Raw genomic sequence first — 23,520 nt, forward strand, 5'->3', positions numbered from 1 at the left:
AATAATAACATATACTGCTAGATTTACATTGCGCAACATCACAGCGAGATTATTACATATTTTGCATTGTGGGTGTCAATAGTGTCATACAACTAAATTATTAAAAGGTAATATTTAATATTTATATGAGTTGCCCGTGCCCCGTAGTCTAATCTTATATTTTATCGTCTTAGAATCGCCACAAATTGTTATAATATTATTATTGTGTAGTATCAGTATGTGTACCATATAAACACAGAATAGATAAATCTATAAACGTCACAATAACAAATACAAAAACAATTACGTCATATCCGATTATCTATATTAAACATTAAAATATCGTAAATCCGAAATCATAATCATAACCTCGGTCTTAGCAGAATATATTATCTTTGTAACAATATAATATGATAACTTTACTGTTGAGATATTCTATATTATATTATTTATATATTATAATATATGACGTAGTCCGTACTCCGTGGTTATTACTTATTATCGTCTATCAATAATTACCGTTTCAATTTCAATTGCTCTATGTTTGTTATAAAAATTATTAAAGTTCTTATTTTATCTTAATGAATGCATATTATTATTTGTTATAATTATTATGATTAATTTTATTTATGTACGATAATATTTATAATTCGGCATTTTTCGATGATTTAATTACAGATTAGATTTCATATAATCTGTGATTTAATCGGCAATGGTCTAAAAATAGGTAGCGTCTTGTTTACCGAATTTACTCTTCCACCCGACGGTCGTAGTTTGTAGTTTTGTATTATTGACTACCTATTGTATTTTTAATTTTGTACTCGATAATTCGTTGAAATTTCGTCCAGACGTTTAGACCGTTTAGTGTTCTGTCTTCTGTGTTCAGTCGTTACAACTCATTGATGGCATAGTGTTGTTCGATCGTCGAATTACGACGATTCGTCGATGGTTCACTGTTGTCGTCAATTTTTGTCATGAATAACTACGTATTAACTAATATCCGCACATTTTTTGCCAAATGAAACTGTTTAGCTATATCAATAGCTTAAAAACCCACATTACCGGACTTACTGTAAGCTTTACTGTTTAAACATAACATATTATTTAATATTAAATACTTTTTCGATCGACAAATCGATCTTTTCAGTTTTTACCTGTTTTTATCATTATATTTTCGTTGTTATGAGTTGAGATTGAAATTTGTCGCTTTTATAATTAGGTCTAGCATTGAACTCGCCGTCTATCAACTTCGACCACCATGGAAACAGTCCGCGAAGAAGCTCCTAAACGGACGTTGGGTGAAGCCGACGACGACGGTAACGGTACGAAAAGACTGAAAACCGACCCTGAAACTTATCAGTTCTTGTCAACGGTAGAAAATATAAAAACTGTGAATGACCCGAAAAAGTGGAATATACTGCCTTCGATTGTGTACGATTTGCTCGCGCTATTGAAGAAAACGGAAAAACCTAAATCTGTCGAGGAAAAACGAGTATGTAGACAGGAGTTTGCAATCGTTCAATAATTATTTATAAAAACGAGTATACCTTACTAGCATCTCGACTAGCATTAATCACTGTTCACCGTCTTCAATGAGTTGGTTTTTAAATTTATTGATGCTCTTGGCGGGTAACATATATCCTCGCATATATCTCTGACAAACTTTTCAATTTTCATTTTTGGTCTGCTTTGGTAACATTATGAATATTTTAAGTTATATTTACAATTTTTAATTAACATTATTGATAGGTACAAAGTTTTCCAAACTTGTATATATACACTTTGTTATAATCTGGGGCTCTGGGGTATAGATTATATGAGACAAGAAATACTTATGTCATCATTATTACAACCTGTTAATAAAGACACCTATTTAATAATTAATTTAAATTTTGATTACAATATTTCAGATATTGTTATTATTTTTCTCAAAACAAACTGTATAGGTACCTAATCTGTTTTAGTGCCTACTTTAAATAGCATAGGAACAAAAAAAAAAAAAAATTAAATTTAGACTTAAGTACTACCTATTTATAGTAAATTAACACTCAATATTTCAATTAATTCATACATCATAAACCATATTTTGTTTTTTAACAGTTACTACTTATGTTATTGATATACTGTATAATCCAACCCATGTATTTTATTTGTATACCATTAATACCTATCATTTCATACTGCATATTAGTATTTTACTTACTAAATAGTAAATATAATTACCGATTGATTGTAAATATGAATTTGTTAACAAGTTTATGGTAACGGACTATAAAAAATGTCAACACTAAACTATTAAAGTAAAATAAAACTAGAATACAAATGAATTTTTCTATATTTTTTTAACATTATCTTCTTTTTTTTTGTCAGGATAAACTTGATACTGATTTTAAAGAAGTTTCATCAAATCAAAATTGCCAAGAAAAACTTTTAAATAATGCTTCCAAACATGATAATTTGAAAGAGGAAGATAAATGCCATAAAATTAGTATCGAAGATTCCAATTTAAAAGTTCCAAATATTACAAAAGTTTCCATCCAAAATACAAATAAATTAGACTTGTCATCAGAATATATAACAGAAAATGTTCCAAAAAAATCAAAAGCTTCACCTGTTCAACTGGTTGTAGAGAATACTGCTGTTCACAAGGTAATTATTTTTAACTTAATAGCTATTATACAGTACTTATAAAACTAGCTATTTATAGAAATTTGATGAAAAATATAGAATTTGTATACTTTAAGAGTTTATATTATATTTAAACATAGGTGGAATTAGAAGATTAACTTAAAGATTGCTTTGGTTATTACTCGGGTTATTAGGAAAATTAAGTACAGTGATTTAAAACTTGATAAATATTTTTTTACTTATTTTATATCAGAGTTAATATAATATAGGTACATCAAATCGACAGAAATATTAACTTATCAATCATTAATGTGACTGCCATGTTATAATGGTACAGTTTATATACTCATGAATATTACTTATAATAAAAATAAATATAAATAAATGTATATTAATATTTCTTATTACTTTTTATTATTGTCTATCACATTGTCATGATAACATGATGTAAATGAAATCCTATGTCGCTATGTCATATAGAGAGGTACATACGGGTATTAATTCATTCTTTTTATGAAATACTGTCAATAGTCAATATGCTTAATAACTGTTGACAATTTTTATTTATTTTTTATAATATGACTTAAGAATTGATTTAAATACATATAATAAATAAATTATATGTTTTTATAGTTTTCCTCGATTTGAAAACAGTGAGGACAGTAAATGTTTAAGGGTATCCATGGGCGCCCATTGAGGAGGGCAAGATAGGGCACTTGCCCCTCCCTCGACAAAAAATATTATGAACTTGTAACTCAATAAATATCAGCATAATATCATTAATATCTTCATTATCTTACATTTGAAAAATTTTTTATTTTGACCCCCCCCCCCTAAAATGTTACCTATGGGCGCCCAAGAGGGTATCTATGCTAAAGTATACCTGGCACACTCCGGAGCTTTGCCTATGAATTTATAGAAAAATAAAATAAACAAGTGGTAGGGGCTAATTAGTGATCATCTTAACTAATTTTATAATCAAAAAAAAAAAATATATTAATGTGAAACATTCCATACCTATTAATATTCAATTTTATAGTATAAATTATATAATTAAAAAAAAAAAAAATGCTTTTAAATGTTAACCATGTAAAATTTTTAAAAATCGGGCTAGCATAACTTAGGATATAACTATTGATGTTGAAACTTCAATTTAAAATGTGTACCTATGTATTAATTTGAATACTAATTTTTCTTTAAATTATTTTTTTTAGGCTGAAGAAATAAAAGATGAATCAAATAGAAAAACTATTGTTGTCAAAGAGCTGCATACATCTACAGACAATGCTTATAATTTATCTGTGTCTACAAACAATTTTCCTTGTACAGATCCATTCACAAATGATATTTCTAAAGCGGTTATGTCTACAGAGAGTGTTTCTAATGTAGCTACATCTACTTATAATGTTTATAATACTCCCTTTCTTGCAGCATCTGGAACTAATATTTCTAATACTTTGAATACATTTACAAATAGTATTTATAATACGGCCATACATTCATCTAAAAGTAGCAATACAATAATTGTACCTGAGAATAGCACTCAACAAGTTATTTCTATAACAAAAAAAAATTTTAGAGAGCAAATGTTTGAGATTTTAAACGAAAAATGTTTCAACAATATTTCAAAAATACTTTTAACTAAACCATCTTTATGTACTTGTAAGGGTTGTACATTTGTGACTAGCTTACCGATAAAACAATCAGCAGCATATAGTCTTTTATTCACATCAAACGATTTGGAATCTTCAAATGTACCAGATGCTGGTAGTTCTATTTCTCCTAAAAATGACTGTAATTCGAACCAATCAAATACACCATGTAGATATCAAAAAACACTTACTTATGAAGACTCTCCTAAAAATATTTGGATTAATCATTTAACTTCTTTGATTAATAAAAAAGATAGTTCCTCCCAAAATTGTCATCATACGACTAATAAAATTGATGTTTCAAAAAAATTGAACTCCGTACAAAATGTTATTAATAAAGTGCATAAAATCACTCGACATATTTCATCGAATCTTCCATTTTGTAGCAAATGTAAAGGACCAAAATTGAATAAATATAATAGTTGTAAATGTAGTCGATCTTTAAACAGATGTTATAAAAAAGATAAATAATTACGTATACCCTATGAATCTATATATATATGTAAAAAATCTATGTATGCGTTTTAATATTTTCCTGTTTATTTTTTTGTTATTTATTTGACCTCATCAAATGGTTGTTATTATTTGTCTAAGCCATTATGTATTAAAAAAAAAGTTTCAACGTATTATTTTTACTTTAGTTGGAATACATTTATTTTTTAACGAATAAATTATTATTATTTGTGTTCATTATTGCTTTTTTATATGTAGATATAATAATGCTCTCTTGGCAATTTTACCTATCATTGAGTGGAGGTTATTTAATACCAAAGTTTAAACTTGCATTCTCTTAGTCTCTTTTGAATACCGCAGTGACATTCACTATTGAGAGGTCCCTTGTGATTTATTAAACGTATATCACCTCTCTTCATCTCTTGTCCTGTTTTTGCACTCTATTAAGCGTGGTTTGTCTGATCGTTGAGTATTAGGTTTGTGGTTTGTTATCTGTGTATTTTTTATGATCAAATGTGAATTGAGCAAGTCCAAAACCATTTTTTTTTCATATGCAGTCCATAAATTGAACATCACTGTATAATTTTATTATACCTCAATACGTTCTTGATAACAATTCATTATTAACTTTACAACGAGATATATTGCAGACGTTGTGCTCATCACTTCACTTAACGGTACTCAACGCTTTCTATTTATTAGCCTCAATTTCCTTTCATGCTAAATCCCACCCCATGAAATACTTATCACTATTTTCAATTCCGATTAATCTTACCTTCCTTCTGCGGACACAATAACAACCACTTCAACACTTTGTAGATGATACACTTCTTTAACTAAATTTAGTTTTGTATTACCTTCAACTGTTTTTACCCATAAATAACTCAAAAAGATTTATACAATTTTGAAAATTTGTTCGTGTAGTGAAAATGGTAGTATAAACATTTGGTGAAAATCACAAGTATACACAATTATTCGTGTTTCAGCCAGTCATTTTATAAGGAGTAAGAAATAGGCAAACTATGTTGCAGGTACTTCTGGGTTATGTCAAATATTGTATAACAATTAATAATTTATATCGTATAAAGACATTTTTTATTTTTTTATTAAAATTAGGTTTTTATTTAGTTTTTTCAGGGTATCAAAATAGTGTGATATAATATGAATTATAAATAATAATATAGATTTTAATATTAATTTATTTTCTACAAACATGAAATCTATAAATCAATAAGTATCAGTAAGTCATATTCTTATAAACATTTTTTCATCAATTACCTAGTTAGCTATAGTCACTAGCGCTGCAAACACAGCACTTACTACTTTTCGTACATTCTAAGCAATTTGAAATTGAGACAGTATTATTAGATTTCCCAACTGCAATTGCGGCTACATTCTTTATTCTACGGTCATTATTTGTCCGCAATGAACAGTAACAATTTGAATCGTCGTGATAATAACTAGTAGACTTGCTATCACTAAAGGGTTTTTCGGGGTAATTATTATTGTACTCTGTTGGTGATATAAATGAGTTTTTTCCTCCAGATTTTCCAATAGTCTCGTTGCTAACTCACAACAGTTTTTACACGTCAGAGGTGTATAATCATTTTTTTCCAAACACGATTTTCCATCAACCATTGATTTCATATTACCAATCATTTTTACATTAGATATTTGCGATAACTTATGTTTATTATCATTAATCTGAAAAATATTTGTTTTTATGATTTTTAGTAGGTAGGTATTGTCATCATACCTAATTAGTTCACCATACGTCTAAGTTTATAACGAGTAACAATAAATTAATGAATACCTAGATAAGTAGTAAATATTAACAGTATCCAATATAATACCTAGTGATTTATGATTTTGTACTAATACAGAGTGTTTCATTGAACAACGGATTGAATTAAGCATTTTCTCTTAGGTATGTGGCTATAGCTTTACAAGTTATTATCCAGATGGAATGGTAATATGTGATTCCAAGTTCCAACAAAAGGTGGGATTTGATGATGTTATCGTGTCGAGTGCTAACATTAGACTATTAGAGGGCAGATTCTTTCACGAATTGGTGACCACTGACCACGAACCATCGAAGACTTTAAGAAAAAAAATTGTTGCATCATTATTACTCATTGGTGGAACTTAACCCAGAGATGTAAGTAACTGATCGTCATTTTTCATTTTTGTAATCAGAATTAAATTTCCAGCACAGCTGACTCGAACATATTATAATGGTTCGATATTATAAACTTAACATTTACATAAATGTACCTAAATGGGAGGTTATATTCGTACATTTTTTTTTGTTCGAAACAAGTTTTTAAGTACAAATAGTACAATTTATGAGTTATAACAAAACTAAATCTGGAGTTTTTTTTTATGAAATATCCTGTATGTATTATTACCTATTTAGATTACTACTTGCTATATAATCATATTCTCGATAAAATCTATAGTTTGAATTTTTTAATATTTTTATGTTTTAAATTAATAAATGAGTTATGATTACAGTGTTTTCTACAAAAAGAAGACATGTCCATGGTGATATTTTAAATTTGTTAATAAGAAAACTTTTTATTTTCAAATTTAATTAAATAATTGTCTAGGGGAACGAATTAAATTTGGTGCAATAAGTTTTGACGAAAATACTCCGTACATTATATTTTAGTTGTACCTACATCGTTCTTATGAATAAGAACTTGCAAATCGGACTCGTCCCCTTTTCTGCACGATTAGCGATTCATAAACGACTTACCCGCGGGTCGTCTCCTCCGCCGCCACCGTCGCGGACGATACTTCTATCGTCGTACCCTTCGCCGCTGCTGCTGTACCGGTACAGCTTCAACCCTTCGCGTATTTCGGACAGCAAGTCCGGCGCCGTTCCGCCGGCCGGCAGACGACGACCGGACGTCTCGCCGCCCGCGATCCGCCGTCGTCGCGTCGCACCGTCGGCCGCCGCCGCCGCCTCCTCGGCCTCGATCGCCGCGGCCAGCAAGTAGTCCAGCCGGCCGTCCGCTCGTTCGCCGAGCAACCGGTCGGCCACCGGACCCGGCCGCAACCCCGTGACGAACTTGTCGGCGACCGGCGTCCACTGCGGCTGGCGGACGGCGCCAAACCCGCACGGCTCGGCGGCCGCCCGCACCCGCTTGTACCAGTCGTACGCCCGTTCGCCGTCCACCTGGCGGATCGCGTAGAAGCGAGCGCGGACTCGGAACTCGGACGGTACGTCCTTTTTCCGGTGATCCGAAAATTCGTCCATCACGATATTATAATATTATTATGTAACCAATTGTGACATTATAATATTAATATGTTTGTATGATTCGCAGGATCAGTTATATCGAATAAATAATATATAGTTAACGTCGAGGATATTCTGATACGTATTGTTCGCTTCGTAAGCTTATGCTGACTCATGCCAATTATGAAACTCTTTTTTGCGTTTCCATGACGCGAATAACGACGCGTTATAAAATAATATTATGATATTTTATAAGGACAGCTGTACCTATACTTTGTATACTAGTTTATATAGGCCGAATATGCCAACAGGTGATCGCCAAACAGACTTTATCGGCGGGCCCTAAGACGAGCATTTTTTTTTCACTGTAAATTTCCAAAACACGTGGTATTTATATTGTTTATCTTGTTATTTGGTTTTATATTGTCTTCGGATTAACGTGTAGCCAGTTAGCTTTTTTATTATATAATATATATAAATTATGTATAGAACTCGGAATTATTAAAACACATATACCTAGTTCTATTGGCACCGAATTGTATGAAAAATCAGGTCAAACTGGGTTATGAGCCTATGTATAGTAGGTAATTCCAGCTTATAATTATTCGTTGCCGATTCGTACACTAAATGATGGACTTGATGGAGTAGTAAACGATGAGCGTTGTGAACAGACGTGACACTTAAGTGCCAACGATTGGTGTTTGTTGATACAGACGTTTATGAGACGACTTTTTGACATAGAGTTTTTAAAACAGACTTTGATAATATAATCTACATAAAGTTAAATACCTTTGTCCTTTTCTATAGTAATATTTTTTCATGTTTAAAAAAAAAACACTATTGAAATCTTAATATTTTGAGAGACGTTAGAATTTTTCTTGTAAATCGAATTATCTCATGTCTACTTCGATACCTACCCTAACAAAATGGATTTGCGATAAGAATATTTTGTACCACGGTTGAAAATTAAAGTACTGAAATACTACTACACATATACTTAAATACTTTGATGATTTAAATCTTCACACGTCTTCATCATTAATACTTATTGTTTACATAATATTGTATTCAACTCGTGGTTGGTAACGTACCTACCAACGTGTCACCAATATTTAGTGTACGCGTTGTTAACTAACGCATATTAACGGCGGTAATAGTACTATTCCACTTTGTACAGTCACCACATTCCGTATAAACTTCGTGGTTCTGTACTTCTATTCCGTCACCATAGAACACCGAATAATTGCAAATAGGTATTGAACTATTTCATCGTGCGGTTAGGTGGTTTTTATAAACGTACTTATTATAATCATTTGGTGAAATCGTTTAACCTATACAATATTTTTGAATTTGGTGAATAATAAGAAAATTCTGAACACAAGGTTACACGCTATACGGTACCAGTATTAGTATAATAGTACCTTAACGGGTAATTCTAATAATGAACCGAGTTTTAATTGTTTGGGCTAACCACGAGTTAAATCAGCAACTGCCGTCATTCAGCAATTTCTTTTTCATTTTCAATTACTACGTAGTGGCTCCCAACTCCCAAGGCCCAAGTATTGTCAACGTAAGCGATATAACCGGCGCTCACTATAATCCGTTGGAATCGTGTAGTATATTATTATTGTCATTGACAATCAGTTTTCATTATTATACCATACCAAGACTCAATAATGTGTGAAAAACTAAAAAGATAATAATATGTTTGATTTGGTTCTATTTCAAACGAATTGACGCGAGCTCAAGCGATTCAAAATATCTGTCAATAGTCGGCGCCATGACGGTGTACGGCACTTATGGCCGAAGGGTTAATAAACAGCTCCAGATCGCGTTAGTGTACCTACCATAATACGTTGTTAAGCCCATAACAAAGTTAACCGTTGTCATCAATCGATCAATTGCCATTTATTATAAACATACGACTAAATACATAAAATGTTGTTAACAATACATTTTGTTCGATTTGTCTAGTTATTAATACTCGATTAAGATACAATTTCTTGACTTTTGAAATTAAAATTTTGAAGAATTTCGACACTAAACGAAAATAACAATTTTAATTATTTATTTGAAAAATAAAGATACTTGAAACTTATACCGTCATTGCAAAGGTATGTTTACTTAACTGAACCGGCGGGAGTTAAGATTTTCAGTTTTTCAATTATCTTATTAGTTATTAGTATAAAATTATATAATGTTTTAAAGTCAATACGACGTTTGCTCATATAATTAATTGTAGAATATGTTCAAATAGGTATTAATACTTTGTGGTATATTTTTTATTAATCTTGCAGCAATAATATTTATGTTTACATTTTTGTAACCCATGTAGGAATTTCACAGTTGGCAGGGAAGTACCTCGCTCCATTTTTAACATCGATTTAACAAAGCAAAACAACCATTTTGTTGCTAATGCAGAATATAATACCGACTCGTTATATTCAACGATTTATAAACAGTATAATAATATCATAGTAATTGTACGTTTTTATTGTTTTTCTAGAATATTCTAGACACAAAAAACTTTTTAAGTAATTTAAAATATTTAACTGCTTAATTATATAAATATAATGTGACATAATTTATTAAAAAACTTGAGTCTCATAATAAGTATATTAAAAAAATATATAAGACAGTCGCTCGTGTAATTGTTAGCTACTTTCTACTATTAAATAAATATTTTGGTGTATTTTATGTTAATTTTTTTTAGTAAAATACATTATTATTTTTTTTTCAATAAGTACATATTATTGTACAAAATTTCGAGTTTAGTTTATTATTTTATATTTAATAAATATTTATCTAAACAAAATAACTACCTATTATTAAGACGTGTACCAGTACCACTGTATTTAGTTAGGTACATGTATAAATATATTATAACTACAATCAATTCAGGTTTCAGCTTTAATTCAACGTGCCTATGCCGTTTGAGAGATTAAACGTATGTATGATAAAAACCAGTCAATAAAGAAATACAAGATTAGGAAACAGTAAGCTTTATGCGTTTTATTAAATAAAAACTTAATAATTAATTCTACTGAGATGTATGGCCGTACGGAAAATAAGTATAAGTTATTATCTATATTAAATTTAAAAAATTTCAATCTACTTAGTTACAGCTTGTGGGCTAATACAATAGTAGGTAATACGATCTGCAGCACGTAAATTAAATAATATTTCACTATTTGTAATACGATATTAGGTACTAATCTCATTTCTTGTAAACGAGTCTATAAAGTAGATATTTGATATGATAAAAAAATAAAAAAAAAATAATAATAATAATAATAAATACCTAGTGATAAAACTAAAGACATAAATTTAGTAACAAGTACGTTATGATTATTAATGTGACTTTCAGTTTGAGCCCCGTTGATGGAAAGGAAAAATGTAACGTGTCAGGTGTATACAGTCATTTACATGATAATGACTCGTTGGATTTCGCCGGATGGGAGTGTTGTTGTTCTTTTGTGTTTTGAGAAACGTTTACACGAGCTGCAGTTTGGACAACGGCTTTGAAATATTATATCGTTACGACGTTCACGGAACTTTGTAACGTCGCACGAGAATAAAAATATTACGTTCTATATATACAGAATATTCCTTTAAACAATTTTTTAACTATAATAACCATTAAAACATACACAATATATATATATGTATTATTAATATTATGATTATATGGTTTATGACACAGCCAAACGAAAATCGTCGTCACAATCGCAATGATGATGATATTCAAACGCGCAAGTACGCGAGTGCTATTGGAATCAGCGCGACGACCCAAACGGCCGACCGCACACCCGACGCTCGACTTCGGTCGCGACACACCTCGTCGTTGCAGCCGTCGGGTCTGAGATAATGTCTGAATTTGTTCTCGATGAACTTCCAAGAGCACAGACCCACGTTGCAGCCCGGATAATCGTACACGCCCTCGTTCAAGTAGAACATCACTTTGTTCTCTTCGTCGCCTTGATCACACCTGCGAATATACGACGTTATGATGATGATAATAATTATTAACAAGTATAGAATTGAAATATTAACGGTTAAAAAAACAATAAACAATAATGATTACAACACGGCCAAACGGTATTGTGATCGTAACGAGTTGTTTGCACGTATACGATATTATTATATTGTTATTATATAATAATATACTGTCGAGGTGTCTGCTTATACGTCTTGTTTTGTATGGGTTATCAATCGATTGTATGAGATATGAGGTAGGTTAGTATTGTACTAAGAATAAAACGTATAGCCTGTATTATACTAAAGATAATCCGACTGATCTGTAATCTGTATAGTGTATATAGTCTTACAAAGTTATACAACGCTGTATAATATACAATGATGTCGGTGAAGTGTATGTTGCTATAAGATCGTATAAAACAACGTACTTGACTAAACCGATGAATCCGCACGCGTGTTTATGTGAACCGAAACTATTTTACGTAATATATTTGAATCGGAATTCGTTATAGAAAAACTATACTTCATATCGTGGGAATATCAGATTATTTTCCAACACGTCTTAACACGGGAGCAACTGAATATTGGATCCCGTCTGTGTTCAGGTCAAATAGTTACAATTTTTATTTAAATATAATATAATTTATAATAGTATAAAATATATATTAGATCAAGGGGTCTCCAAACTTTTTTTTATTGAAACGCCACAAAAAATATCATCATCTCTTGGCGGGCCAAAAATGTATACATATATTATAACACGTCATACAATTTTTAATTTTTAAATGTTAGATATCTCCTCGTATATTTACTATTCTATGGGGGCCGCGGGCCAGTTAAAATTTGTTTGAGGGCCGAAGTTTAGAGACCCCTATATTAGATAGTATCAAATATTAATGTACCTACACTCTATAGTAGTAAAGATTGTTGGAGGTTAAGCAAATTATCGATGATACCATGATCGATTAATTTAACAATTGAGTTAGGTATATGTACTTTTATTGCTGTGGCAATAATGGCAATAATAGTAATAATGTTAGTGAGCACTGTACAGTCTCGAATAACACATATTCATTTATACTCGTACATAATTAAAATCGTATAAAATTGTTTTCGCTTATACATCGATCGTATTTTAATTTATATTTTTAAATTTTAATTGTTCTTTATTACCTATAGAGTTTATGTTTAATGGAAAGGGAAAAAAGTTGTTGATTATTATTTTTAACCACGTCTACTTTAAAGTCGATATTCCTATCTTAATAAAATAAAATACATTTTTCAAATGGGAACCAATTCGACGTTTAAGATTGTGATTCGGGAACCAATTCGGTACCAGTCTTTAACACAACATTTGAATTAATGACAAAATAATTAATATAGAGCTTTTGCACTGTACGTTTATATGATGTTTTTGCGAAATTCTCGTGATTTTTATGCAAAAAATATAGTGACAGTGTTTTTTCTTGCATATTGATTTAACATTGGTCTAAAGCTAAACTTATTTACAAATTAAACATAATATCGAACTTACTTGTAAAACACGGCGGCAAAATTACCAGAAAACGGGTCCACCTGTGACATTCTCCATTGTCGACGATACTGAGCATGGTAATTGTAATGGGTCAGAGGAACCGGGTCTTTGGCCACTTCTAAAGCCAATAGCGTAGTCAACAACCCAGCCGAGGAGCCAAACCTAAATACAGCCGAAGGTCTATCAGAATCGTTTTTCGCCACAGCACTAAAAAAATCCAACAACAATAATTAAATTTGATAAATCAATAACCCAGTATTAATGACGTACCGTATAAGTACTTTAAAAATCTTACCTCAAATATCCCATTAACTCTTTAGCGATCGGGCATCCAACTTTTGTGTTTATTTCAGAACCGTAACCGTATTTATAGTAATAGTCCAAATCTTCATAATATTCTAAAAGCTGAGTACGAAAATAAGACACGTTAAAAGCTGTAATCAAACTTTAATCGGTTTGTCACACACACTCACCTGTAACTCTTGTCTAGTGAACAGGCCACACCATGCCGGGTAAGATTCGATCACAAGAGCTTTATTATACCGGCACGATTCGTACATCGCTTGGACTATACCTGTAATTATATATAAATCACGTAAGATTTGTGAGAATAACCACCACAAATATTGTAGTTTGAAATATATACTTACTGTCAGTGATGTTTTCTAGAAAACCCAATCTTTTACTTATCTGGCTCACCATGTCCATGTATTCTGGCGATTTACGAAATAGCGAAGCTTCGGAATTCTGGATTGCATCAGTCCACTTAGGACAAGACTCTAACTGTAGGTTTATAATTAAATCACAAGTAAAACGTAATTCAATATTTACATTATATAATATATATATATATTTTTTAATACCCCAATAAAACTTGAGTTGCTTTGAACTTTTTCGATTGGAACTTTATACCTAAAGTCATCTCCGAACATTGTTTTAGAAAATTCCTCAGCACTATTCATAACTTTTCGGTCTTCACTGGCATAAATCTAACGTATAAAAAAAATTGAACAATATTAAAAAATAATTTTCGAGTTTATAGGTATTATACTTAAATATAATTATACTTTTATAACGATTACTTTACTTTGAACGTATTTTTGTTGATTTCTTTAACTAAAACTTCACTCATTTTGTCCTTTGTCCTTCTTGCAAGTAGCTGCATGTCCATTCTACCCTGGGGTGAAATATCATCTTCTGAAGTAGGATTAACTTCAAATTCCCAACGTTTTAGACTGTCTAATACATGTCTACATAGATTTCCATCTGTATAGTTCAAATAACGTTATATTAATGTTAACTTTTAAGAGTTTAATACTTTAAAAATATATACTTCTACGTTCTTCATGATTTTTTATCACCCTATCTTTGAATTGATGCAACTGACGAATTGCCAAGGATTCGTTGGTATTCGGATAACTAGTGCCCGATCTGATAAACATCCATACAAATGTTGGACGGCAATCTAAATTGGAAATTCAGAGAGTTATGTATATTCTAATATTCATAAAATAATTATTTCATTATTATCCTAATATTATAGGTTCACTAAATAAAGTAAGTATAGACAAATTTGTATGAGTTACGGTAAAAAAAAAAAATCAAATTGTGTAATATAATTATTGTCAAAGTTTATACACTTACAAGGCACTGGTTTGAACTTCGAGTTGAATATCAGCTGATAGGCAGTCTTATGTGAAAAATACAGGTATGGATCCGAGTCCATCGGTTCATAGCACGAATCGCCGCCAGTCAAACTAGCTGACAAGAACGCGAGCAACAGCAATATTCTTGATGATTGACCCTTCATTGTGCACGGGTCGGTGAACTATATAAATTATTTTTAATTCTTTAAATTGAAATTCTAGACTGGTCGTTTAGTTTCACGTCTCTAAGGCAATGTCATTTCAGATGATCCCGATATGAGTATAATATTGTATAGAATTGTGGACAAAGACATTGAAATTAATACATGCTTAGAGAAAAAAAATGCTTCGGTAAGTCAACGATTAACGAATTTACGATATAATCATTGTTACGCGTAGGTACGTGGATTAATATTTATTATGGTTTATAAACGACGGTAAACGTTTATATCGGTGTCGGGACAGTATGAAACTGAAAAAAACAATCGAAACATTATGCGGCCGGTAAAACTATGTTTTTTATATTTAGGTAGGTACCGCAACTGCCTATTATATTATGTGGCCATGTGGGTATAGTACAACAAATAGACGTCACAGCTGGTCACACGCGTCTAATAATATTATTATTGTTGTAGCGGTCACTATGTATTTTACGTCAAAACTAATTGACAAATGTACGTTTATCAATGACAATCAAAGCAAAATTTAAAATTATTTTCGGTAGTTATATAATTTGTATATTGTATACAGAGAAAGGTCATAGGAAGTTATTTTGTCCAACAATTTCGTATTAATTTTAATAATATGAACACTAGCTATTATTTTTTATCCATAATATGTGATATATATATTGATTTACAATCAATTATACAAATCGTATATTATTGAGTAGTATGTAAATATTCTTAACTTTTGAATTGATGTGTAATATTTGTAAATTTGGTTAAATTAGGTTTGAGTAAACTTTACTAAGAAAAAAAAAATAAATTATCAGAAGAAAGTAGGTACTATCTCTAGATTTTATGAAGCATTCATGCAATTTAAAGTTTTTTTAATATCTCCAAAAAAACATGTTTATAAAAAAAAAAACATCATTCTAAGAAAAGTATACTTTTGTATTACTTAGAATCTTAAGTTTAGATTTTAAACAGTGATCTCAGAACCATTCTGTAAGTTTTCTTTGAAAGTAAAATATATTATAATGATACAATTATTAAAGTCTCATAATATACATATACTTAAATTTATATTTATCATTATAAATTCAGTACTGACAGAGCATAATTTTAATTTCGTTATGTCTTGCAATAATATTATAGAACTTATTACTGCGCTCATAAAATATTAATAATAAATTATCTTAAATATCTAAAGAATTATTGTTATAATGTAATTTACTGTTAACGTTATTTATTTGATAGTATATATATATTTATGTATGTTTAGTAAAATACGTTTATAACATTATATGTTCATTGTTAGTAAAATATAATACAAGTATAAATAAATGACAGGTAAGTATTATCATACTATTACGAATACATAACTTAATGCTTTTCTATAATATTTCTTTAGTAATATACCACTATAATAATATGACTTTTTGATACACTCAAAGTGATTTAAAGAAACTGTAATTTAACCTAATTGTGGATGACAATAGCTGAAGATATTGTTGTGGTCTGCTAAATGTACTGCTTGAAAGAAGAACAACATTCCGAAATATTTTTGATAGTCACATCGATATATTTATTTTACAGTGAAAAAAAATACATTCTCGGTGTCATATTCAAAGATATAAAAACATTTTCAAATATTTAAGAATATAATCAAATTACGAAAAAAAAACTGCGTAGTTATGAATTTATTAACATAATATATTATATATACTTAAATACATTATGCATATCATCACGTATTAAAACACGTGACTCTAATTGCTTTTAGTTATAAACTTATAACATATTTTGTGCTTTAGATTATTCGTTAAAAAATTTAAATATTTACAAAATTATGTTATTATCCCGGCGATAACCGAGTAAATATCAATTTCACGGTTATTCTTGAGATAACCACCAAGTATTTTTTTTATCTTCATATTTTACTAGACAATTAATTTTGAATCGAATAAAGTACATTTATAATTTTTAACCCACGTACCTACTTAACAATAACGTAAAAGTCTAAATAGGTATAACAAAAAACAGCAATAAACATACAATCAAAATAATAACAAACAAGTTAACATGGTTATAATTGAGTATGCACTCTGCGTGAAATTCGGCCACGTAGGTACCATTATGGTTATACGTGAAAAAAATTGTAAAACAATAAAACACCTTAGAACAATACCTAAGTAATTTTTACCTTGCAATAATGTTGATATAGGTATCACCGAAAATATAATATTTATACGAACATCGTCACGAAAGAATAATAATACTACGACACGACTTGGGTTTAGTACACATCATTGTCCATGGTGAGATGAATGCTTACAAAACAAGACTGGTTCTGTGCAGCGTACAGGTAGGTACTACATACGTCTTCACTTGTGGTCCGAGGCCCCCTCCCAACAACTAGACGCGAGTTCACTGCACTATGCACTCGCAGCTGGTCCTGCGTGTGTTACTATGAAAAACTACGTACGCTTTACGTAGGTAGGTACCTATATTGGTACAACGGGTCGGCTAAAAATATGTTTACGTTACTGCGTTTATGCATTTATTTATGTTTTAAAACGGTAGAAATTAAAAAAAAAAACAACTAGACAAGCGCATAATATAACACCGAGTTACAACCGTAACGACGATAAGTTGTGCTGCAGTAGGTAATGGAATCTACTAATCGCCTGTATTGCGACGGCCTAAACGTTAATTCTTGTACTACGATTCTACGTATTAGTATATACGTCATGTATATCTACCATAATATAATAGTCACGTCCATTAGCATTATTAATATTTATAAAATAATATTATTTCGCATCAAATAGAATATTTAAATTATTATGATTATTTTTCATTTGATAAAGGACATATAATATATATTAATATGCCGTTAAAATCATGGCCGTCCAAACTAGTTTATCGACATAGAAAATCTTTAACAAAAAATAATATGTATGTACTTAAAAACTTAAAAAAAATATGATATACGTGATATACATAGGTACTAATTATTGGAATATTTATTTTAAAAACGATCGATTGTATTATTTCATAAAATTATTAAATGAACATATTTATCTGAAAATAATATAATTTAAAAATAAAAAAACTAACATTATTTTCTTGTGTAAAAATAATTGTGTTTAGCTGTGGTTTATATAGTTACCTACAACGTCTTGTACGTTTATAATAAACCAATGATTACAATCAACTTATGAGTAAATCAATATTATGTTCGATGCTTTTATTTTCTTGTTTTTAAACTTAAGAAAATATATTTAACCTATTTTTTTGTTGTCGCGTAATTGAATTAAATTAATAAATGAACCAAATAATGTAATTTAAAATGCAATAGTTGCTCTGAAAAATAAATAAAAACGTTTACGCGTATTGTAGTGGTATCTTTATGTTAACACCATGTTCCTAATACTCAATAGCGTAGGTACATAATTATTTTTGTACTTTGATATTAATCGAAAATACTGTTAAATAGTACTCGTCAAAAATAATTATAATATTTTAGTATAATACGATTTATACGTGATTTTATATGTGGTTAGTGTTGTAATTGCGAATCAATATAAAAATATTCTTAATTATTTCGTATTTATGGTTACTAATAAAAACAATCATTATTGTATAAATACAGAGTGATTTTTTTTTTATCATTGAACACTCATTATTTTAAAAAAATTAAACTTTTTTTAAATTTTTAGATACCTACATGTTTTTTTACAACTGTATATTATATAATTTGTATTTTTTTGCCCTTATATTTAATTGTAAAAAAACTATTAACTTTTGATTTTTAAACGGCAACCTATATAAATAATTGGATAAATTAATGGAGCTATTTTTTTTCATGAATTTTCACGATAAAATGTTTAACTTTTGTTAATTAGTTGGCGAGTTATAGCTGCTCAAAGTTGGATGGTTTTAGGAGGTTTAGTTATACAAACATACTAATCAGCACCGTTGAAATTAGGATTTTTATTTGCAAAGATCAGTTGCTAAAATAGTAATGAATTTGATATCTTTGAATCTACGATTGATAATCATTGTACTTTGTAGCTATTATAAGCGGCCTGCTCAACACAATCACACTGTGTTACAAATATAAAGTGCAGCTAAAAACGATTAATCATCATCAATAAAAATCCGAATTCCAACGGTACTAATTAGCATGTAATGCTAATGAATAATTATGTATAATAATGCATGTATGTATATGTATAACACATAGAAACCTTTTAAAACTACCCAATTTTGAACAGTTATAACTCGCCAACGGATCAACAAAAGTTAAAAATGTTAACGTGAAAATTCATGAAAAAATAGCTTTATTGATTTATGCAATTATTAATATAGGTTGCCATTTGAATCAAAATTTGATATTTCTTTTTAATATTAAATATTAGGTGCAAAAATAAAAATTTTATACAGTTGTAGAAAAACATTTATTTAAAAATGTTGAAAAAATGTCTATATTTTTTGAAATAACGAGTGTTCAATGATAACTCTTTATAGTAATATAACTGAATTATTTTTAGGACTTTGAAAGTATTGAAAATCCTCAACCTAATATATTTATTATGATTATTTTTTATGAGATAATATTATATTGAGAATTTTATAATTATCAATAGTTTTGATTAACTGTATAATGTTAATTTCACTGATTTTATATTAATTAAATAATTATTATTTACTGTGAGTATTTTTAGAGATAGTTTGATTATTATTATTTTCGCTAAATATAATATATACAAACATTCATGTAAATTTTTTCGACGAGAAGTTGGCATTCAAATGTTAATGTTTGTCGGACGTACTGCTTAATCAATATATACTATTTAAAATAGATTTTGAGAAATAAAAAACTTATCTATCAGTATAAAAAACATAAAAACCTACCAATTGAATTACCTATTCGAATTATTCGATTATTGAAAATAAACTCTAAATAACGATTAACTATTTACACGGTCAACCTTATTTTTGCACGCGATGTCTGTCCGAAGAAATTTGTAATATATATATATATATTGTACTATTACAGTTAGATACTATTTAAATACATTCTAATTTTTTGATTTTATATGCAGTTTAGTAATACAATGTCTCCTAGATGGGCGTATTTGCTTATTTCATTTTTATCGGTAGTACATAAAGACCTGGCAAAACTAAGGTGTGATGGCGATTCTTTGATAAAAAAAAACGGAAAGCTGTCCAAGGAAGACATTGATGATTTGATATCTATTGACAATCAGTCACAGATTAAAATGTGTTTGGTGGTACTTGGAAAGAATCCATTGGAAACGGGAATCGCTGAACTGTTGTGGAGAGATTTAGTGAAAGTGAGACACAAACCTAGTATGATAATAAATAATATATTTTATGTTTTGTTAACAGTTGTTTATAAGACAACAGCCATGTAATATATTGTTTAGGTTTATAAAACAGCCGATGATATTCCTGAAGACGAGCTACAGCTGTTAGGGTGGATATCGGCTGGAATACCTGCTCCAGATTTTATGAATTTGTCTTTGACAGATATCGACACGATAGCATCATTTGGAAAATGGAGAAATTATTCTAGAGAACAGGTTTGCCACACGATTAATTACAAACACATTATGTAGGTACTTATAATTAATTAATGACTTATAATAACTTGATGACATTTTTTTAAATTAAAAAAGTCATAGGTATTTTAGTATATTTATATATACCCATGTACTGTTTTTTTTTTTGAAATTTTGTATTTAAATAGAAGTATTAGAAAAAAAATTTCGAATTGAAATAGCACTCTACTAAAAAAAAAAAAAACAGTGTCCTTGAGACAACATATTTATTGCTTAACTAAGCCTATGTTATCTATTGTCTTAGTGGTTTTTCAAAGTTTTTTTTTAATTTACCGTAATTACTGTCAATTATGTTCAATAACAGAATATAGTAATAATAGGTAACAAGACAACATTTATGAAACACTAATATAATATAATTATCATTTACTATTAGGTATTCATCCAGAAGGTCATCTTTCTTATGTACCAACTATAAATAAAAACTTGAGTTTTTCATAATTCTCTTGGTAAAATTAACATAAAAGTAATAAAACTACATAGTTCATATATGAACTATAAAGGATATAAGACGAATTTATCAATTATTTTTACTTGACAACAATATATTTTAGAGTACATACTGCATAGTAATAAATAATAATCGTTTAGTGAGTAATTTAAATTAAAATATAAATTAATGATGTGTTATATGATCTAAAGAATTGACGTTGAATTGTTAGTTAAAAGTATGGACTCTATTCTACCAGTTTATTACAGCGATATTAAAAAACTCTCTATAGCAATGATATATAAAATATCTTTACACCTGATTTATGAAATATTTATTCAGTTTTAAATCCAATTTCAATTTTTGGTGGGGTTATCCACAACTAAGTGTCCCATATAGCCAATAGCTATATAGGTGCGTATGTTTTATAATTTTTTGTCATCTTTTTATTCTGATTATAATTAATTATTCGTTATAATTCATGATGTAATAACGGTTAATATTATGGTAAAAATAATTAAATATTTCAATTCATATAAAAAATAAAAAAAAACTTATCTAAAAATGGTTTTAGAAAAATGTTTAATTTTAAGAATATCATTTACTTTTAATATAGTTTCGTTTAAATAAATTCATTCATAATTGAAAACTAAAAATATAAAAATGCACACTTATAATTATTATTAATTGATTGGTGTAATTCTGTCAAGCTCATGTCTTTAAAACAAGCGATCGAAGACCAATGGAGTTACAAAGGACCATCCGATTTGAGCAACTATGATTTAGCTGCTTTAGGTCAAGTTTTGTGCGCGTTCAATAAATCATATATAGCTGCGATTAAACCAATGGCATACAAGTAATATTAATTTTTTATCTTAAATAGTGATATTGAAAATATATAACGCCTATAACACTAGTGTTAGAAAAATAGAAATGTTAAAAACGAATATAAAAACAGTACGTTTTATAAAATTGTACATTATATGTGACAAAAATAATAAGGGCTGCGGCGGCTGATATATCAAATCTCGTTAATTGTCCGCAAGAGATCGTAAAAGAATTTGCTTTACTCGCTACCAGTAGAGACGCGTTTGGCGACCCTTCGGGATGGACAGCTATACAGGTAAATATGATATTTTTCAAGAAACATTTAGCAAAAAAAAAAAAAACAAATATTTTCGCGTGTTTAATTTCTCTCTTTCTGTCTCGTTAGATAGCATTAATCGGGTGTGTAATAGACGGATTGGATTCTGTGCGCGATATTCAGCCCGACGCCTTTGAAGGATTGTCGGCTTCCAACATGCAATGTTTATCAAACAACGTACTACAAGTAAGCACATATATAGATACTGAAAAAAACACTCTGACCTCAGGACAAGTACGATGTACTGAAAAGTAAAATATGTTCGAACGTGTCCGTCACAGGCGATGTCAATAGAGCAGATATCGCATTTGTCATTGTCTGCCGTCAACGCGCTTACGTATGCACAACGTTCGTCGTTGGATCGCGAACAGATCAAAGCCATCCAAGAAACGGCGAATACTCTGGGCGCAGTACTGAACGACGGACGTTCAACGAGTCGTACTACTTGGTCGACGATGACGTTAGTCACGTATTTGCAGTTACCGACATTAATAATATCATCGTGTTGTAGATTATAATATAATAATATTATATATTACGTTTACGTATATTATTTACGTATAGTTTATATATTACGATTTTTATCAATTATTATAATAGTTATAGTATTAATATATTATATATATGTATAATACGTATATATAATTACTTATAAATCATATATATTTTTTTTAAAAGTTTTTGTTCGTTAAAACATTACATTATAGTTTAGTGCTTATTGAAAAAAAATTATATAATTTAAATCGCTATTGTTAACACATCGATCGAGAAATCTTTGAAACGAAAATAAACAGAAAAATACAATAAAAACATACATAGTAATGCACATAGGTACGTAAAAAGAAAAGATATAGACAAATTATTATAATATTATATATATATATATATAGGATTAATTGGTCGACTTTTCTAGACAAGTCGTTAGTACTTATAATATAATATTCTCGTTCGCGATACAGGGTGAAACGGAAAGTCTGTCGCAAACTGCAGATAAGATAGGTAGGTACCTACGTTTTT

General features: G+C 29.4%; 4 protein-coding genes across 6 annotated transcripts; 2 read left to right on the forward strand and 2 right to left on the reverse strand.

The window, feature by feature from the left end:
• Window positions 1–540: 540 nt before the first annotated feature.
• Window positions 541–4,949, forward strand: LOC114127286 (uncharacterized). The gene is made up of 4 exons (XM_050201587.1): window positions 541–1,051; window positions 1,199–1,471; window positions 2,350–2,628; window positions 3,822–4,949. Exons 2-4 carry the CDS (start codon window positions 1,238–1,240, stop codon window positions 4,728–4,730), a joined length of 1,422 nt encoding a protein of 473 aa, XP_050057544.1. The 5' UTR covers window positions 541–1,051; window positions 1,199–1,237; the 3' UTR covers window positions 4,731–4,949.
• Window positions 4,950–5,834: 885 nt separating this feature from the next.
• Window positions 5,835–7,990, reverse strand: LOC126550022 (uncharacterized). Its single transcript, XM_050200785.1, has 2 exons — window positions 7,471–7,990; window positions 5,835–6,416 (listed from the first exon to the last, which is right to left on the reverse strand). Exons 1-2 carry the CDS (start codon window positions 7,972–7,974, stop codon window positions 6,111–6,113), a joined length of 810 nt encoding a protein of 269 aa, XP_050056742.1. The 5' UTR covers window positions 7,975–7,990; the 3' UTR covers window positions 5,835–6,110.
• Window positions 7,991–10,942: 2,952 nt separating this feature from the next.
• On the reverse strand, window positions 10,943–17,658 carry LOC114127287 (multiple inositol polyphosphate phosphatase 1-like). Of its 3 annotated transcripts, none has more exons than XM_027991479.2 (10): window positions 17,482–17,658; window positions 15,113–15,296; window positions 14,802–14,933; window positions 14,556–14,734; window positions 14,332–14,457; window positions 14,119–14,251; window positions 13,942–14,042; window positions 13,764–13,873; window positions 13,469–13,675; window positions 10,943–11,944 (listed from the first exon to the last, which is right to left on the reverse strand). In XM_027991479.2, the coding sequence occupies exons 2-10, from the start codon at window positions 15,276–15,278 to the stop codon at window positions 11,701–11,703; spliced, it is 1,398 nt and encodes a 465-aa protein (XP_027847280.2). In that variant the 5' UTR covers window positions 15,279–15,296; window positions 17,482–17,658; the 3' UTR covers window positions 10,943–11,700. The 3 variants fall into 3 exon arrangements, with proteins under 3 accessions (XP_027847280.2, XP_050056057.1, XP_027847279.2); XM_050200100.1 differs by having other exon boundaries at window positions 15,113–15,443; window positions 17,482–17,630; XM_027991478.2 differs by having other exon boundaries at window positions 15,113–15,586; window positions 17,482–17,628.
• Window positions 17,510–23,111, forward strand: LOC114127285 (uncharacterized). Its single transcript, XM_050200101.1, has 7 exons — window positions 17,510–17,643; window positions 20,390–20,641; window positions 20,735–20,890; window positions 22,070–22,215; window positions 22,362–22,482; window positions 22,573–22,689; window positions 22,785–23,111. The coding sequence occupies exons 1-7, from the start codon at window positions 17,602–17,604 to the stop codon at window positions 23,019–23,021; spliced, it is 1,071 nt and encodes a 356-aa protein (XP_050056058.1). The 5' UTR covers window positions 17,510–17,601; the 3' UTR covers window positions 23,022–23,111.
• Window positions 23,112–23,520: the final 409 nt, after the last annotated feature.

The sequence above is a fragment of the Aphis gossypii genome, chromosome 2 (genome assembly GCF_020184175.1).
Source record: "Aphis gossypii isolate Hap1 chromosome 2, ASM2018417v2, whole genome shotgun sequence".
NCBI lineage: Eukaryota > Metazoa > Arthropoda > Insecta > Hemiptera > Aphididae > Aphis > Aphis gossypii.

What these genes read in the sequence shown, in the direction of transcription:
- LOC126550022 (XM_050200785.1), bottom strand. Translation starts at nt 7,974, where the DNA reads ATGGACGAATTTTCGGATCACCGGAAAAAGGACGTACCGTCCGAGTTC. An exon ending in GCGGAGGAGACGACCCGCGG is followed by an intron (nt 6,417 to 7,470) that starts GTAAGTCGTTTA and finishes AATATTTTTCAG; the next exon opens with ATTAATGATAATAAACATAA.
- LOC114127286 (XM_050201587.1), top strand. Translation starts at nt 1,238, where the DNA reads ATGGAAACAGTCCGCGAAGAAGCTCCTAAACGGACGTTGGGTGAAGCC. An exon ending in AATCTGTCGAGGAAAAACGA is followed by an intron (nt 1,472 to 2,349) that starts GTATGTAGACAG and finishes TTTTTTTGTCAG; the next exon opens with GATAAACTTGATACTGATTT. An exon ending in AGAATACTGCTGTTCACAAG is followed by an intron (nt 2,629 to 3,821) that starts GTAATTATTTTT and finishes TATTTTTTTTAG; the next exon opens with GCTGAAGAAATAAAAGATGA.
- LOC114127285 (XM_050200101.1), top strand. Translation starts at nt 17,602, where the DNA reads ATGAATGCTTACAAAACAAGACTGGTTCTGTGCAGCGTACAG. An exon ending in GAAATTATTCTAGAGAACAG is followed by an intron (nt 20,891 to 22,069) that starts GTTTGCCACACG and finishes AATTCTGTCAAG; the next exon opens with CTCATGTCTTTAAAACAAGC. An exon ending in TATCAAACAACGTACTACAA is followed by an intron (nt 22,690 to 22,784) that starts GTAAGCACATAT and finishes TGTCCGTCACAG; the next exon opens with GCGATGTCAATAGAGCAGAT.
- LOC114127287 (XM_027991479.2), bottom strand. Translation starts at nt 15,278, where the DNA reads ATGAAGGGTCAATCATCAAGAATATTGCTGTTGCTCGCGTTCTTGTCA. An exon ending in TCAACAAAAATACGTTCAAA is followed by an intron (nt 14,458 to 14,555) that starts GTAAAGTAATCG and finishes TTTATACGTTAG; the next exon opens with ATTTATGCCAGTGAAGACCG. An exon ending in TTTGCCGCCGTGTTTTACAA is followed by an intron (nt 11,945 to 13,468) that starts GTAAGTTCGATA and finishes GTATATTCGCAG; the next exon opens with GTGTGATCAAGGCGACGAAG.